General features: G+C 45.2%; 1 protein-coding gene across 1 annotated transcript in view; it reads left to right on the plus strand.

The window, feature by feature from the left end:
* The first annotated feature begins 775 nt into the window (after positions 1 to 775).
* The window catches only part of LOC110932663 (lysine-rich arabinogalactan protein 19-like), a 38,672-nt gene continuing 25,213 nt past the window's right edge, over positions 776 to 14,234 (plus strand). The window contains exons 1-2 of the mRNA XM_022175983.1: positions 776 to 994; positions 1,115 to 1,358. Coding sequence (XP_022031675.1) covers positions 776 to 994; positions 1,115 to 1,358 — 463 coding nt within the window. The remainder of the gene's footprint in view (positions 995 to 1,114; positions 1,359 to 14,234) is intronic.

Below are 14,234 nucleotides of genomic sequence, written 5' to 3' on the forward strand. Positions count from 1 at the left end.
CAGTCTGAGAGGCTGGGAGAATTGGCTAGTGGGACTAGGAATATCAGTCTGGGAGGCTGGGAGGCTAGTGGGACTAGGAGAATTATTTGATTGCTTAATTGGTGACCAATGTGTTTACCTGATTGTATGACTGATTATTTGTTCATATTTGTGTTTATGTTACAGGCACATGGACTCGTCCAGCACTGGTGATTCAGACACCACGGGCCCTAGACCCATAGTATCAGACGACCTAGAGTCTTAAGAGCGCGAGGTTCACACATCCGACGTTACTAGCACAGACGAGGATGACTTTCAGCCTTTTGCGTTACCTGATGGTGCTGATGAGCTCGCTGATGGCCCTTTGGCTGGGGACCTACCGCTAGTGGAGATCCCTGCTCCTATACCTTTGGCCGTTTATCCTGCTTACGATATGCTTCTCGACGCTGACGCTGATGGCGACGTCGATCTATTTGATAATGAGCCAATAGAGGACGATGTTCAGGGTGAGGCCCTTCTAGCTACTGATGATCTTTTGTTACTCGCAGATGCTCCAGCTGGGGAGTCACCTGCACACTCACCGGTCCCAGACTCCTTCGAGTCTGTGGCCTCCGCACCGTCACACACTCAGAGTGCGCAACACTTCTCTCACGGTTCAGACCCTGACAGGGCATCCTCTGTCGCCCCTGCTCCTAGCTTTGCTTTCGACCACAATGTCGAGGAGGATTCCGATCCTGTCTTTGCCCCAGGATTCGACCCAGACCAGGAGATAGAGTTCATCCACTTGGATCAGCCTATGGTTGACCCAGTAGACCCTGCATTCGCTGACGATGCAGATTTTGATATGGAGTTCGTTGATCCCGAGCCTGCCATGGCCCTTGAGCCGGTAGTCGCTTCTGACCCAGTGTTTGAGCATGACCCTGTTCATGCTGGCGTACCCATTATCGATCCAGTGATTGCTGACCCACCCATTGATGACCATCCTGTTGATGCTCCGTTGTTGGAGGGCGATCATGTCATTGCTGCTGATCATGTTGATCCCCCACTTATCGCTGATGTACCTGTTGACCCTCTTGTTACACCCCATCATGATCCTATGCCTGTGCAGTTTGATCGTGCACTTTTTGAGGCACAGATTGACCCACGAGATGAGCACGCCCAGCATGGGTGGATTCCACCTATTCCCCCACATACCACCGATGTACACCACATTGATACCTCTTTTTCGTTCCCTCAGTTTACACCTCCAGCTCGACCTGGAGAGGGTTCTTCGGCTCATCCTTTTGGACACGTACCGACACCTATCCCAGTTGTACCACAGTTTTCACCTGCTATTCCCCCTGTTCCACCATTCTCTGTGCCACCTTTCGATCCAGCCAGTGAGCCATTCCTTTGGTCGTCACCACCTGTTATGCCACCGACCGACCCCTACCATCCTTTCCATATGGGGTATTCCATTGAGGACGTTTTGATGTCATTTGTTGTCTAGCACGAGGCACTCACACAGCGCATTCAGGAGCTTAAGAGAGCTCAGCCACCGCCGTGCCATTGTCAGGGTCAGACCCACCCTACTTCTTCACAGCACCCTCGATCGTTGTTACCTGACTATGCTGCACGTCTTTTGGCACTAGAGCAGCAGGTTACTTCTTGGTTGCGTACCCAGAGAGCCATGGAGGAGGACTGGCTCCATTTGCGTCGTTTGTTCTACACCCATTTTCCCCCTCCTCCACCGCCATCAGTGTAGAGCTCTTCAGTACCGTATGGGTAGACGTTGGTGAGAAGACGGCGATTGCTTTGACTGCACAGCATTTTTGGAGACTACATTCTGATTCTGACTTTTGTTGACATGTATATGGATGTATTGACACTGATTTGATATAGTTTTGGACTGGGGTGATGTAGCCCTTAGTCATTGATGATATATGACGCTATTATGTACCTGTACACTTTACTATGTGGTCTCGATATATGGCAATCGCAGTATCCTCATCATATATGATGTTTGATTGATTATTTATGCTTTATGACATGGGATGTTGTGTGATTGATGTATTTAAAACATGGGATGTTATGTGATTAGTCTATTTGTAACATGAGATGTTATGTACTATTACTATCATTATATACATACGCTTTATTATGGCCTGACCTGTGACAACTCGAGTTTCTGACTTTCACTTTCGCATTAAATGCGCGTTGACTTTGACTGTTTAGTAGTTGACTTGTTGGATTTGTAATTGTACGCGTTGTGTTTTAATGAAACGTGTTGTCATTGTGCATACATGTAACTACTTGTGGTTGTAAAAGATAATATTGGAATTATTATTTATTACACTTAGTCTAGATCACGAAACATGGCATACTGTTCGAAGGATTCGAAGGACCACGAAAGATATCCTTCGATTCGAAGGATCAGCTTTCGGTTCGAAGGATCTCGAAACATATCCTTCGACCAAGGACCCTATCCTTCGACATCTTTCGGCCCAGCCTTTCTGATGGGCTTGGCCCATTTCTGTGATACGTTTATATACGTGATACATGCAAACCGGCAGTTATTTTTCAAAACCCTAGTGCTATTGTGTGTGTGTGACGGCATATAGCAAACCTACTCTCTGTTCGAAGGATTCCATACCGTAATCCAGATTTCCGGTTAGTGTGATGTTGTTTATGATGCTTTGATTTCATGATTTATAAATTGTCTTGCAATATATTGTTAGTATGTTAATCGGATCTGTTTTGATGATGTTCAATGATGATGTCTTGTGGATTGGCCATGATAACCGGATATGTATGTTGGTATTGCAATATGTCGTTTGCGTGTTAACCGGAATATGTATGTTAATCGGATGTAGGTTAATCGAATTGATCATATTGTAATCGGACATGTTTATGTAATCGGCACCTATGTGTAAATCGGATAGTTTGAATGATTTTGTTATTCAGATTAGGGTTCTTGATAAACATGGGAATCATGCTTGTTTGATCTTGTTGATGCTAATTGATTTGTGAAATTGGTGTTAATTGATAATCAGTTAGGAAAAACTTGGAAACTTTGAGAAAAAAACGTAACTGACATTCCGTAACTGATGTTCATCGAAAGATATTAGTAATCGAAACATAGCTGTGACCGAAAGATACCTGTCCTTCGAAACATAGGTGTTGACCGAAGGATAGCATTGACCGAACCATAGTAGTGTTGACCGAAGGATAGCTTTGACCGAAAGATAGTGTGTTGACCGAAACATAATCTGTGTGCCGAAGGATAACTATGTCGAAACATAGCTGATGTGTCGAAAGATAACCATGAATCGTAAGATGCTAACTGTGTATCGATAGATGTGTCGAAACATATTTGTGATGGTTGTGATAATTGTTAGACCGAAGGATGAGCAATATATCGAAGGATGGGTAAATGTGAATCGAATGATAGTTAATGATTAAATGCGAAATGATACGTGATGTGCCGATATGCAAACTGACTGTTATGTGAACATTAAATTGCATGCGTATCATTGTGAACATGAACTGATTTGTTATACGTGCATACAATAGGACGTGATTAATCACTTGTGAGTGCATAACCTAGCATACCGAGCAAACCAAGGTGAGTTCACACAGCCAAGGCATGGGTTCCCAGGGTGGGAATGGGTTGGATGATTATTTGTGCATACTTTGATATTATAACGAACGATTAAACTGTTGATGCTTACGAACTGCCTTCGCACACACCCTGGTCGGTAAAGACTATGGTCGCGAACGAACTACTCAACTGCCTTCGCACACACCCTGGTCGGTAAAGACTATGGTCGCGAATTGATTAACCGCCTTCGCACACACCCTGGTCGGTAAAGACTATGGTCGCGAACTATACGAACCCAATCTTCGCACACCTGCCTGGGAGGCCGCGATGGAACTAATCATATGGAACGTAACGATTAAACCATTACTCACACAATACGATATTGAACTTTAAACTGTGAACTCGCTCAACTAGTTTGTTGATTATCTGCTGCATGCCTTGCAGGACCTTAGGTACTTATGGAGCTTGCACTGGAGGAGCGGGACGTTGTGGGCAGTGGATTATGAACGCTATGTTTAAACATTTCGAATAATTGAACTTATGGTTTACTTGGGTTATTCACTTATGCTTCCGCTACTGATACTATGTTTGTTTTGAAACATCAATTGTATTGAATGAGGTTTTACGAACTACTTTATTTATGTTATGCTATGTTCAATATGATTGATGGCTTGATCCTGGTCAGTCACGCTCCCAAGCGGTGATACTCCGCAGGTGGATTTTGGGGGTGTGACAGATTGGTATCAGAGCCATTGGTTATAGAGAACTTGGTTTTAATATGGGAAAACGTTTTATTAAAACCAGACTATAACCAGAACAGTGCTCTCAACGATCCACAACGACGCTTCGCTCCACGTGCAAGACTCAACTTCCTAGGTAATAAGGTTTATGTTTATTGCCTACATGCTAGAATTTGCATAGAACTTTGCTCATAGTATGCTTACATTACTTGCTCACAACTTGTCATTGCATGAGAATACTTATGTGCTTACACTCTTCTGTCATCGCACTATTCGCGAACCTTTCTCACTTATGTTGCCTTTGATGTGAAGATCAATGGCCGCACGAATTACCATGACTCAAGCCCAGCTAGAGGCTCTCGTTGCTGCGGCAGTTGCAGCCGCCCAAGCAGGTAGTATATCCTGCGGTATAGATTCATACAAGGATCTTTAGATCCTACAATAATTCTCGTATTTAACCTTGTCCTATTCGTACACAATAGGTCAACCCGCTCAGCAACAACCTGCGTGTACCTTCAAGACTTTCATGGACTGTCGTCCTAGCTCGTTCAGTGGCACGGAGGGGGCAGTCGGACTCCTCCACTGGTTTGAAAAGATCGAGTCGGTTTTCGAAATGTGTGAATGCCCTGAGGCTCGCAGGGTGAAGTTCGCCACTGGCACACTTGAAGGGATTGCGCTCACTTGGTGGAACGCACAAGTGCAGATCTTAGGGTTGGCAGCTGCTAACGCCACACCCTGGAATGAATTCAAAGAACTGATCAAGAGAGAATACTGCACTAGAGAAGACATTCACAAGTTGGAGGATGAGTTGTACAACTTGAAGATGGTGGGTTCAGAGATTGAAGCTTACACCAAGAGGTCGAACGAGTTGGCTGTGCTATGTCCAACCATGGTAGACCCACCATACAAGCGCATTGAGTTGTATCTCAAGGGGCTTGTACCAGAGATTCAGAGCCACGTTACCTCGGCTAACCTCAACAACATTCAGGAGATCCAGCGTCTCGCTCATCGCATCACTGATCAGGCAGTGGATCAGAATAAACTGCCGAAGCGTGTCGGCGCTACTGCTACAGCTGTTACTTCAGTCACCCCCACTGCTGCTACTTCTGCCACACCCAGCGAGAATAAAAGAAAGTGGGACGGGGATTCCAGCAGGGGATCAGCGTCTGTTCAGTCCCAAACTCAGCAACGTCGCACCAACGATTACCAGAGTCCGAGTCAGCAATCATCGGGCAGTCAGGGACATAGTGGTTATAAGGGAAATCACCCGTGGTGTAACAGGTGCAACAAACACCACAGTGGAAGATGTCGCAGAAGTCAATGTCAAAGATGTCACAAGCCGGGTCATGAGGCTAAAGATTGTAGAAGCTCGCGTCCAGCAAACCAGCACCAGCAACTTCCACCGCCAGCTCCACAGAATCAGCAGCAGCCACAGCGTGGAAACCGGGGGTGTTTCCAGTGTGGGGCTGAAGGTCACTACAAACGCGATTGCCCTCAGTTGAACCAGAATCGCAATAACAACAACAACCAGGGCAACGGGAATAACAACAATAATCAGAACAACGGGGGAAACAACAACAACAACGGCAATGAAGCTCGAGGTCGTGCTTTTGTGTTGGGTCGAGGAGATGCAGTGAATGATCCCAATGTGGTTATGGGTAAGTTTCTTCTCGACGATATTTATGTTACTGTCTTATTTGATTCGGGTGCTGATACAAGTTATATGTCATTGAAAATGAGTAAATTATTAAAACGTACACCAACACCCCTAGACACCAAACACGTCGTAGAACTAGCTAATGGTAAAAGTGTAGAAGCCGCACAGGTAGTCAAGGGTTGTAGTATTGTTCTAGCGGGTCAGACTTTCTCGATTGATCTCATACCCATAGTTTTGGGTAGTTTCGACGTCGTCATCGGTATGGATTGGCTATCCCAACATCATGCGGAGATCTTATGCAAAGAAAAGGTTATACGTATTCCTCGCTCCAGTCAGGAACCTCTCGAGGTACAAGGTGACAAGAGTGGTGCTGTGGTTGGCATCATCTCTTACTTAAAGGCGCAGAAATGTTTACGAAAGGGACATACTGCCATTCTGGCACTTGTCACTGACGCATCAGCAAAGGAAAAGAAGCTAGAGGATATCCCAGTTGTACGTGACTTCCCTCAGGTGTTTCCTGAAGATTTACCAGGCTTACCGCCTCATCGTCAAGTCGAGTTTCAGATCGAATTGGCACCTGGAGCAGCGCCAATAGCCCGCGCACCGTATCGTTTAGCTCCAACCGAACTGGAAGAACTGTCAAAGCAGCTACAAGAGCTCTTGGAAAAGGGCTTTATTCGTCCAAGCTCTTCGCCTTGGGGAGCTCCAGTGTTATTTGTGAAGAAGAAAGACGGTACGTTCAGGATGTGTATCGACTACCGTGAACTCAACAAGGTGACGGTGAAGAACCGTTATCCTCTTCCACGCATAGATGACTTATTCGACCAGTTGCAAGGGTCGTGTTACTATTCCAAGATCGATTTGAGGTCAGGGTATCATCAGCTGAGAGTCCGGGATGAGGACGTCTCCAAAACTGCTTTCAGAACTCGTTATGGTCACTACGAGTTTCTGGTCATGCCATTCGGGCTTACAAACGCACCTGCAGTCTTCATGGATCTCATGAACAGGGTGTGCAAACCGTATCTCGACAAGTTCGTCATCGTTTTCATCGACGACATTTTGATTTACTCCAAGAATCAGGAGGAGCATGAGCAGCATCTACGTATTATCTTGGAACTTCTTCGAAAAGAGCAACTGTACGCAAAGTTTTCAAAATGCGACTTCTGGCTTCGTGAAGTCCACTTCTTAGGCCATGTGGTGAACAAGGATGGGATTCATGTCGATCCATCCAAGGTTGATTCGATCAGAAACTGGCCAGCACCGCGTACACCGACAGAAATACGCCAATTCTTGGGTTTGGCGGGTTACTACAGGCGATTTATTAAAGACTTCTCAAAGATCGCGCAACCACTTACTATGCTAACACAGAAAGGTGTCGTTTACAGATGGGGTAATACGCAAGAGACCGCTTTTCAGTACTTAAAGGATAGGCTTTGCAGCGCACCTATTCTCTCATTGCCAGAGGGCACAGATGACTTCGTGGTATACTGTGACGCATCTATACAGGGTCTGGGTTGTGTATTGATGCAGCGTGATAAAGTTATTGCCTACGCCTCTCGGCAACTCAAGGTTCATGAACGGAACTACACGACGCACGATTTAGAGCTGGGAGCTGTTGTTTTCGCGCTTAAGATATGGCGACACTACCTGTACGGTACCAGGTGCACGATTTACACCGATCACAGGAGTCTCGAGCATATTCTTAAGCAAAAGGATTTGAATATGCGTCAACGGAGATGGGTTGAACTTCTAAACGACTATGAATGCGCCATCAAGTATCATCCAGGCAAGGCCAATGTTGTGGCTGATGCCCTCAGTCGGAAAGACACTCTACCTAAGCGCGTGCGAGCGCTACAACTTACTATTCAGTCCAGTCTTCCTGCACAGATACGAGCTGCTCAGATAGAAGCACTAAAACCCGAAAACGTCAAGGCTGAAGCCTTGCGCGGTTCAAGGCAACAAATGGAACAAAAGGAAGACGGCGCCTACTATGTAACGGGGCGTATTTGGGTCCCACTTTATGGCGGCTTACGCGAACTTGTGATGGATGAAGCGCACAAGTCTCGCTACTCGGTACATCCAGGGTCGGATAAGATGTACCACGATATCAGAACAACTTATTGGTGGCCAAACATGAAAGCTCTTATCGCAACTTACGTCGGCAAGTGCTTAACTTGTGCAAGGGTTAAAATCGAGTACCAGAAACCATCAGGCCTGCTTCAGCAGCCTAAGATACCGCAATGGAAATGGGAAGAAATTTCCATGGATTTTGTTACGGGCTTACCTAGATCCCAGCGTGGGAATGACACTATTTGGGTGATCGTTGATCGGCTCACAAAGTCTGCTCACTTCTTGGCTATCAAAGAAACGGATAAGTTTTCTACCCTAGCAGACATCTACATGAAAGAAGTTGTTTCGAGGCACGGAGTGCCCACCTCTATCATTTCGGATCGCGATGCACGATTCACGTCAGAGCTTTGGCAAGCGATGCACAAATCTTTCGGCTCACGGTTAGACATGAGCACAGCATATCATCCTCAGACGGATGGGCAGTCTGAGCGAACTATCCAAACCCTTGAAGACATGCTTCGGGCATGTGTTATTGATTTCGGCAACGGCTGGGAAAAGCATCTCCCTTTGGTGGAGTTCTCGTACAATAACAGTTACCATACCAGCATTCAAGCCGCTCCATTTGAGGCATTGTACGGACGTAAATGCCGGTCACCTCTCTGTTGGGCGGAGGTGGGGGATAGTCAAATTACGGGTCCAGAGATTGTAGTGGACGCCACAGAAAAGATTGCACAGATACGACAACGCATGGCGGCAGCACGCGACCGTCAGAAAGCCTACGCGGACAAGCGTAGAAAACCATTGGAATTTGAGGTCGGGGACCGGGTTTTATTGAAAGTTTCACCCTGGAAGGGTGTGGTTCGATTTGGTAAACGAGGCAAACTGAATCCGCGGTACGTCGGACCATTCGAAATCTTAGAAAAGATTGGTAAAGTAGCCTACAGATTAAAACTACCAGCTGAACTCGGAGCAGTTCACAATGTCTTTCACATATCGAACTTAAAGAAGTGCCTATCAGATGAAAACCTCATCATTCCTTTTAAGGAACTCACTATCGACGAGCGGTTGCAGTTCGTCGAGGAACCAGTTGAAATCACGGACCGGGATGTTAAGGTCCTCAAACACAAGAGAATCCCTCTTGTTCGAGTTCGTTGGAACTCCCAGCGTGGTCCAGAGTATACCTGGGAACGCGAAGATCGGATGAAAGAAAAGTATCCCCAGTTATTCGAAACCAATGCATCCACTTCTGAGGCTGAAGCTACTACTACTGAATTTCGGGACGAAATTCCAAATCAACGGGGGGATGATGTGACACCCCAGGAAAACCAGTGAACGATGTAACTTACCTAGCTTCCTTAGTGAGTGCGTACCAAATTTCGGGACGAAATTTCTTTTAAGTTGGGGATAATGTGACAACTCGAGTTTCTGACTTTCACTTTCGCATTAAATGCGCGTTGACTTTGACTGTTTAGTAGTTGACTTGTTGGATTTGTAATTGTACGCGTTGTGTTTTAATGAAACGTGTTGTCATTGTGCATACATGTAACTACTTGTGGTTGTAAAAGATAATATTGGAATTATTATTTATTACACTTAGTCTAGATCACGAAACATGGCATACTGTTCGAAGGATTCGAAGGACCACGAAAGATATCCTTCGATTCGAAGGATCAGCTTTCGGTTCGAAGGATCTCGAAACATATCCTTCGACCAAGGACCCTATCCTTCGACATCTTTCGGCCCAGCCTTTCTGATGGGCTTGGCCCATTTCTGTGATACGTTTATATACGTGATACATGCAAACCGGCAGTTATTTTTCAAAACCCTAGTGCTATTGTGTGTGTGTGACGGCATATAGCAAACCTACTCTCTGTTCGAAGGATTCCATACCGTAATCCAGATTTCCGGTTAGTGTGATGTTGTTTATGATGCTTTGATTTCATGATTTATAAATTGTCTTGCAATATATTGTTAGTATGTTAATCGGATCTGTTTTGATGATGTTCAATGATGATGTCTTGTGGATTGGCCATGATAACCGGATATGTATGTTGGTATTGCAATATGTCGTTTGCGTGTTAACCGGAATATGTATGTTAATCGGATGTAGGTTAATCGAATTGATCATATTGTAATCGGACATGTTTATGTAATCGGCACCTATGTGTAAATCGGATAGTTTGAATGATTTTGTTATTCAGATTAGGGTTCTTGATAAACATGGGAATCATGCTTGTTTGATCTTGTTGATGCTAATTGATTTGTGAAATTGGTGTTAATTGATAATCAGTTAGGAAAAACTTGGAAACTTTGAGAAAAAAACGTAACTGACATTCCGTAACTGATGTTCATCGAAAGATATTAGTAATCGAAACATAGCTGTGACCGAAAGATACCTGTCCTTCGAAACATAGGTGTTGACCGAAGGATAGCATTGACCGAACCATAGTAGTGTTGACCGAAGGATAGCTTTGACCGAAAGATAGTGTGTTGACCGAAACATAATCTGTGTGCCGAAGGATAACTATGTCGAAACATAGCTGATGTGTCGAAAGATAACCATGAATCGTAAGATGCTAACTGTGTATCGATAGATGTGTCGAAACATATTTGTGATGGTTGTGATAATTGTTAGACCGAAGGATGAGCAATATATCGAAGGATGGGTAAATGTGAATCGAATGATAGTTAATGATTAAATGCGAAATGATACGTGATGTGCCGATATGCAAACTGACTGTTATGTGAACATTAAATTGCATGCGTATCATTGTGAACATGAACTGATTTGTTATACGTGCATACAATAGGACGTGATTAATCACTTGTGAGTGCATAACCTAGCATACCGAGCAAACCAAGGTGAGTTCACACAGCCAAGGCATGGGTTCCCAGGGTGGGAATGGGTTGGATGATTATTTGTGCATACTTTGATATTATAACGAACGATTAAACTGTTGATGCTTACGAACTGCCTTCGCACACACCCTGGTCGGTAAAGACTATGGTCGCGAACGAACTACTCAACTGCCTTCGCACACACCCTGGTCGGTAAAGACTATGGTCGCGAATTGATTAACCGCCTTCGCACACACCCTGGTCGGTAAAGACTATGGTCGCGAACTATACGAACCCAATCTTCGCACACCTGCCTGGGAGGCCGCGATGGAACTAATCATATGGAACGTAACGATTAAACCATTACTCACACAATACGATATTGAACTTTAAACTGTGAACTCGCTCAACTAGTTTGTTGATTATCTGCTGCATGCCTTGCAGGACCTTAGGTACTTATGGAGCTTGCACTGGAGGAGCGGGACGTTGTGGGCAGTGGATTATGAACGCTATGTTTAAACATTTCGAATAATTGAACTTATGGTTTACTTGGGTTATTCACTTATGCTTCCGCTACTGATACTATGTTTGTTTTGAAACATCAATTGTATTGAATGAGGTTTTACGAACTACTTTATTTATGTTATGCTATGTTCAATATGATTGATGGCTTGATCCTGGTCAGTCACGCTCCCAAGCGGTGATACTCCGCAGGTGGATTTTGGGGGTGTGACACCAACATGAACACATCTTTTAGAAGATGCCGAGACGCCAAACGCCAATGCCTACCAATGAGGCAGAACTCCAGCAAATCATCGCTGCTGCCATCGCCCAATACGCCGCCTCTCAAGGAGGGACTAGTGGAAGTAACTCTGGCAGTACTGGCAACGACAATCCACCTCATGGTAATACTAAGTCATTAAGACATACCATGACCTAATTGAACATCCATAGCAAAGATGCTAATGCCATTCATATGTTGTAACGTATATGCAGGGTGCACCTACAAGCAGTTTCTAGACTGCAAGCCTGTCAACTTTGATGGCACTGGAGGTGCTGTCGCCTTTGTTCGTTGGGCTGAGAAAACTGAATCTGTTCTTTGCATGAGCAAATGTGCACCAGACCAGCAAGTCACCTACATATCTGGGCTATTCTTGGATGGAGCCCTATCTTGGTGGAATTTGCAAGTACAGACTCTTGGAGAAGCTGCTGCCTACGCACTAACCTGGACGGAACTGAAAGAACTTATGCGTAAAAAGTATTGCTCTCGCGCTGAAATCCAAAGATTGGAAACCGAGTTCTGGCATTTGAAAATGGAAGGACCGAAGATCGCGGAATATGTTCAGAGGTTCCATGATTTATCGCATGTGGTACCTTATATGGTCACTCCAGAGTTCAAGCGAATTGAGCGCTTCATTTGGGGATTAGCTCCTCAAATCATAAGCATGGTGACCTCATCCAAGCCTGCGACAATTACTGAGGCAATTGATCTGAGCGTGACTCTCACTGAGGAGGCTATCCGCCTAGACAAGTTTTCTGACACTGAGCCAAAGAAGAAGGAGACTCACGTCGAGTCATCAGGAGGTAACAAACAGAAGTTCTCGAACTTCAAGCAAGGCACCAGTGGTGTTGTTAAGAAAGGAGAGGCAAGCGCGCCAGCTCAGGTTACAGCTGGGAGTGGAAAGAAAGGAAAAGGATATATGGGCACCCAACCCAAGTGCAACACCTGCCAGCGTCACCATTCTGGCCGGTGTGGTTTGAAAGTGTGTGAAGCATGTGGGAAACCTGGCCACTTGAAGGATTCCTGTTGGGCCACTGTTGGCCAGGGAGGCCAAGGAGGATTTGGAAACAGAAACAATAACCGGGGTGGAAATGGGAATCGCCCACAAGGAAACAATGGAGGTAATGGGAATCGAGGCAACAATGCGAATCAAGCGGGCACTATGAATCGTAACCAGAGGAATAATCAAGCTGGAAATGGTGGTGGAAACGGACAAAGACCTGGATACTTTAACTGTGGTGATGTTGGGCACTACAAGAGAAACTGCCCAGAATTGAACCAAGCCCGGGGAAGAGTGTTCAATATTGAAGCAAGGGAAGCGCGCCAGGACCCCAATGTCGTTACTGGTACGTTCCCTGTAAACCAACGCTATGCATCCGTTTTATTTAATACTGGTGCCGATTATAGCTTCGTATCGTTAGAGTTTAAGAATATGCTTGGATTAGCCGCTAGTAAGTTAGATATTCCGTACTCAATCGAATTGGCTAATGGAAAGTTGGTAGAAGCCAATGAAGTTGTCAGAGGCTGTGTGATCGAGTTAGGAGAGCATGAGTTTGCTCTGGATCTACTACCAGTCCAGTTGGGAAGCTTCGACGTGGTGGTAGGAATGGATTGGTTATCAGGCAACAAGGCAGAAATTGTTTGTCACGAAAAGGTTGTTCGTATCCCAACCGAAGATGGTGAAACAATTGTGGTTCACGGAGAGAAGCGAGATATGCCGTTAAGAATTATCAGCTGCCTGAAAGCGCGAAAGTGTTTACAGAAGGGATGTGCTGCCTTTCTGGAACACATTGTAGATAAGAAAGCTGCTGAACCGAAGATCGAAGACATCCCTGTCGTGAGGGAATATCCAGAAGTCTTCCCAGAGGACTTGCCTGGATTTCCACCTCAGAGGCAAGTGAAGTTTCACATCGATTTAGTTCCAGGCGTCGCGCCTGTGGCTAAGGCACCTTATAGACTTGCCCCGTCTGAGATGGAAGAACTGTCGACACAACTTCAAGAGTTGTTAGACAAGGGATTTATCCGACCAAGCTTCTCGCCTTGGGAAGCTCCAGTTTTGTTTGTCAAGAAGAAGGACGGTAGTTTTCGAATGTGTATTGACTACCGGGAGTTGAACAAGCTGACGATCAAGAATAGATACCCTCTGCCAAGGATCGATGATCTATTCGACCAACTGCAAGGTTCAAGCTTTTACTCTAGGATCGATCTTCAATCTGGATACCATCAGCTAAGGATACAAGAGGAAAGTATCCCGAAGACAGCCTTCAGAACTCGTTATGGACACTACGAGTTCCTAGTTACGTCGTTTGGGTTGACAAACGCACCTGCAGTGTTCATGGATTTGATGAATAGAGTTTGCAAGCCGTATTTGGACAAGTTCATGATTGTGTTCATCGACGACATTTTGATTTATTCAAAGACAAAGGCTGAGCACGAACAGCATTTAAGAGCTATTCTGGAGCTGCTGAAGAAGGAACAGTTGTATGCCAAATTCTCGAAGTGCGAGTTTTGGCTACGTGAAGTCCAATTCCTTGGACATGTGGTGAATGGGGATGGGATTCATGTGGACCCCACCAAGATCGAAGCGAT

Source organism: Helianthus annuus, chromosome 7, assembly GCF_002127325.2.
Source record: "Helianthus annuus cultivar XRQ/B chromosome 7, HanXRQr2.0-SUNRISE, whole genome shotgun sequence".
NCBI classification, from domain to species: Eukaryota; Viridiplantae; Streptophyta; class Magnoliopsida; order Asterales; family Asteraceae; genus Helianthus; species Helianthus annuus.